This window comes from Silene latifolia, chromosome Y (genome assembly GCF_048544455.1).
Source record: "Silene latifolia isolate original U9 population chromosome Y, ASM4854445v1, whole genome shotgun sequence".
Taxonomy (NCBI): Eukaryota; Viridiplantae; Streptophyta; class Magnoliopsida; order Caryophyllales; family Caryophyllaceae; genus Silene; species Silene latifolia.
Window position 1 is genome coordinate 348,238,864 of NC_133538.1, and position 3,678 is coordinate 348,242,541.

General features: G+C 37.1%; 1 protein-coding gene across 1 annotated transcript; it reads right to left on the reverse strand.

Annotated features, from left to right (window-relative positions):
- Window positions 1–2,535: 2,535 nt before the first annotated feature.
- LOC141631589 (uncharacterized) lies at window positions 2,536–3,387 on the reverse strand. Its single transcript, XM_074444240.1, has 3 exons — window positions 3,049–3,387; window positions 2,857–2,937; window positions 2,536–2,760 (listed from the first exon to the last, which is right to left on the reverse strand). The coding sequence occupies exons 1-3, from the start codon at window positions 3,385–3,387 to the stop codon at window positions 2,536–2,538; spliced, it is 645 nt and encodes a 214-aa protein (XP_074300341.1).
- Between the last annotated feature and the right edge of the window lie 291 nt (window positions 3,388–3,678).

Consider the following 3,678-nt stretch of genomic DNA (forward strand, 5'->3'; position numbering starts at 1 on the left):
TTTGTTTTGGTTTTGTTTTGGTTTTGTTATTGAGAGAGAATGAGAGGAAATGAAAGTGTGAAGCTAAATGAGTAGTGAGGGATGAGGGAGTGGGTAAAGAGATGGGATTAGAATTAGGAGGAGTTTAGGAATAATTAGGAAGGGAGATTAGATGGATTCATTTCTAGCCCTCCATTGAGATGCAATCTCCTCCCTCCATCCCCTTCATCCAAAGGCCCATATGAAGACTTAGTGACTCAATTAGGGATGTCAACGGGTCGGTTTCGGATCGGGTGGAGCCTCACCCGAATCCATCACCCGACTCCATCTAGTTCACCCGACCCACCCGTCACCCGATTAAGTCCTCACCCGAATCCAACCCATCCATCATCCGCGGATGAATCGGGTGGATCGGGTGATTAATGGGTGAGATAATTATAACAATAAAAGTAAAAAAACAGCCCCTGAAATTCAACAAACTATGCACAAAACATCAATCCATCCATTATAAAATTTACAACGGATTCAATTCTAAAATGCCATTTCAATTTTACCACAAAAAGCATTGTCTATTACATATACGGAGTATTCACTACTACAGATACAGCCTATAACAACGGGTAAAAACCGTTGTAAAATAAAAAAGCGGACGTTGTTAAAGCGGCCGTTGTAGAAGGTATTTACAACGGTTTGCTTATTTAGTGAAACCGTTGTCTAAAGTATTCACCACGGTTAAAAGCCGTTGTTGTTGGGTGTTCTCCGTTGTGGAAAGTGTTTCAAAATTTTGGAGGGAATAATATAACAACGGTTGTCGTATGTATAACCGTTGTTGTAACTTTCCCTCCAAAATTGTGAAGTCTTTTGACAACGGGTTTATGGTACATACCCGTTGTTGAAATTTTTTGTAACAACGGTTCTATGTTTAATACCCGTTGTTGTAATTTTAGCTCCAAAATTGTGAAGACTTTTAACAACGGTTCTTTGTTTAATACCCGTTGTTGAATATTATCTTGCGGGTATTTGTGAATGTTATTCACAACGGTGTTATTTTTATTAACCGTTGTGAAAGGTATTCACAACGGTTTTTTTAGTAACCGTTTTTATTACAAACTCCTAATGTTTTGAAAAAATAAATTTGTTTCATGCCATTCAAAAACCTGCATATGTCAGCAGCACCATATACCAGCACCAGCATAAATCACAGCTGGGTTCATCAGAACTCAATAGATTCAATTCAACCACAACAGCAGCTGCATCATATATATATATACTTACAAGGAGTTGAATTTACATGAACTAATCATTCCCTAACTTCAACAAAAAATTTACTAATAAGTTGATCTAAACTCTGAGTATCATGCATTTCTAAATATATTCTAAGACGTAGTTGCCCCACATGTCTCTTACCTCGTCTATATCTACACTTGAGTCCGCTCAATCATTGTTGTGACGGGTTGATTGCATCTGCGGAAAAAACAAAGAGAAGACATTATGGTATATATAGCAAGCAAGACAACATTAGCAACATCATGGTATATATAGCAGCAAGCAAGACAACATTAGCTCTAATTTAAAAAAAAGTAATAAACACATGTTTAAATTATTACTAACCTTGTCTGGAATAACGAGATATCTTCGCCTAATAATCTCCAACATGAACCGACAAGCGTAGTATCCACATTGTATGCTATCTGGCTGGCGAGGGCCTATTATTACATAAAAACAAACAGACGAGAGAAGGCTCACATCAGAATCTTGAACTTTAGGTATTGTATTAGTATTAAACACAGATTTTGCACTTAATGTTATTGTATTTGAGCACGTACCCCTGTTATCGTAATAAAATCAGGGCCAACATCGAATCTTCCGTGGGTTAATCCCTCGTTTGCTCTTTTCTTCTTAAAGGCCCTTTTTTTAAAAAATAAAAAAGGAGGCAGAAACTAATTTTTTTAGGGGCAAAAATATGAAAGAACTTTTTTCTATAAATAAAAAATGAAAATGTTATTATAAATAAATCAGTATTATAAACTTACATATTAATCAAGTGCTTAAAAGTCTCGCTTGGTTGATGATGTAAAGAGTCCAACCAGAAAACTTTATTCCTTGTCGGCATGATGGCTGCTAGCACCCAATGAGTCCTACATCAAGAGACATCATCATTATTAACAAGTACATATATTAGGTATGAAAATGCAATTGTAGGGGGAAACGTAATATTAATTTGTTTATTACCCTTTTTCATTATAAGCGCCAAAAATCAGCTTCTTGGTTGTCGCCAATTGCTGAGCAATATAATCTACCCATTTTTCGAACGAGAAATCCGGAATAAATAAAGATAAAACATAGGGGCACAGGAATCCGTATAGATCAGATGGAATATTCTTCTCGGGGATCACTCTCAATTTCAATATCCTACATTATTACGGTATTAATTCCGGTATTTAAAACACTATCTAGTAGTCAGAATATTAGACTATGAAATTATTTATTAAGAAACTTACTTCATCCAAACAAATATGTGTGATATACCAATCTGGTCTAGGCCAGCCCATACGGCTAGCAGATCCCATGATATAGCGCTGGCGCGCTCGGCCCTAGAATATCCTCCTCGAGCGGAATAACTATCACTTGCTCGGTGGCTATGCGATGGCCAGCCTCCTCATGCAGTCTCATCATCGTCACCGTTCTTACTTTTTGCATGTAATCCTTCCCTTTATATTGTGTGGAGTTTAAAGTCCTAACTTTCAGGTCCGGGAAAGAATGAGTCTTTGATTTTGTCCCCTACACAAAATTACCATGCTTTTTATAAATACAGACAAAATATAAATAAAGGGAGCGAGGTTAATTTTTAAAAAAATGGAGAAGTTAATTAAATACCTCATCAAGTTGTTGTGAAGTCGAGGTCGTTGGCATGTCTGTGGACTTAGGCTTATCCGCCAAAGCCGCCTTTTTTGTTCCCTACAAAAAAAAAATAACATATAAATTTAACATATAAAAACATTCAACAATTAAAAATGTAACATATATATATATATATATATATATATATATAAAGGTATTTCTTCTAACCCCAACTGCTTTCCGCTGCTCAGGCGGCGGAGATATCTTCGCCAAGTAGATGTGAGTATCAGGCCATTGGATGAAACTTCCAAGCGCATCTCCCAGAATGGTAATGTCGTCACGAACTGGGACAGGCAGTTGAAAGTTTTCATGGCCTGGATTGACTGTAGTTATCTCTACTATTCTATGATTCGGCAAAAGTTTTTCGCCATGAACTACAGTTTCCGCTGCTGCAGATTTGTTTTCTACGAGACCCCGGCCAACACGCACATGTGGCTTTTCGATTCTATTAGGGTCAGCAAGAATAACTGGCCTCTTGTTTACGGCCTGAAGAATATACACATACATTATTATATCTTTGCAAAAACGCTTCAGCATTCAAAAGATTTTGCAAAAACGCTTTCTGTCTCAGGCCGATTTTTGCACAAACTTCAGCATTCATATAAATTTAACTAATTAAACACTTCATGCATACCTTACTGAAAACAGGGAACTGACTTGAAGGGGATGTATCTCGTTTTCCATCACCGTCTTTTCATCAAGTTGCATCTCCTTTTCGGACCCATTATTTACCTAATAAAATTAACCAATTCAATGGCACCATGTCGAAGTTGGCGGTGAACACACCCCCTGATCTTA

What these genes read in the sequence shown, in the direction of transcription:
- LOC141631589 (XM_074444240.1), bottom strand. Translation starts at nt 3,387, where the DNA reads ATGTATGTGTATATTCTTCAGGCCGTAAACAAGAGGCCAGTTATTCTT. An exon ending in AGCAGCGGAAAGCAGTTGGG is followed by an intron (nt 2,938 to 3,048) that starts GTTAGAAGAAAT and finishes TTTTTTTTGTAG; the next exon opens with GGAACAAAAAAGGCGGCTTT. An exon ending in CTTCACAACAACTTGATGAG is followed by an intron (nt 2,761 to 2,856) that starts GTATTTAATTAA and finishes AATTTTGTGTAG; the next exon opens with GGGACAAAATCAAAGACTCA.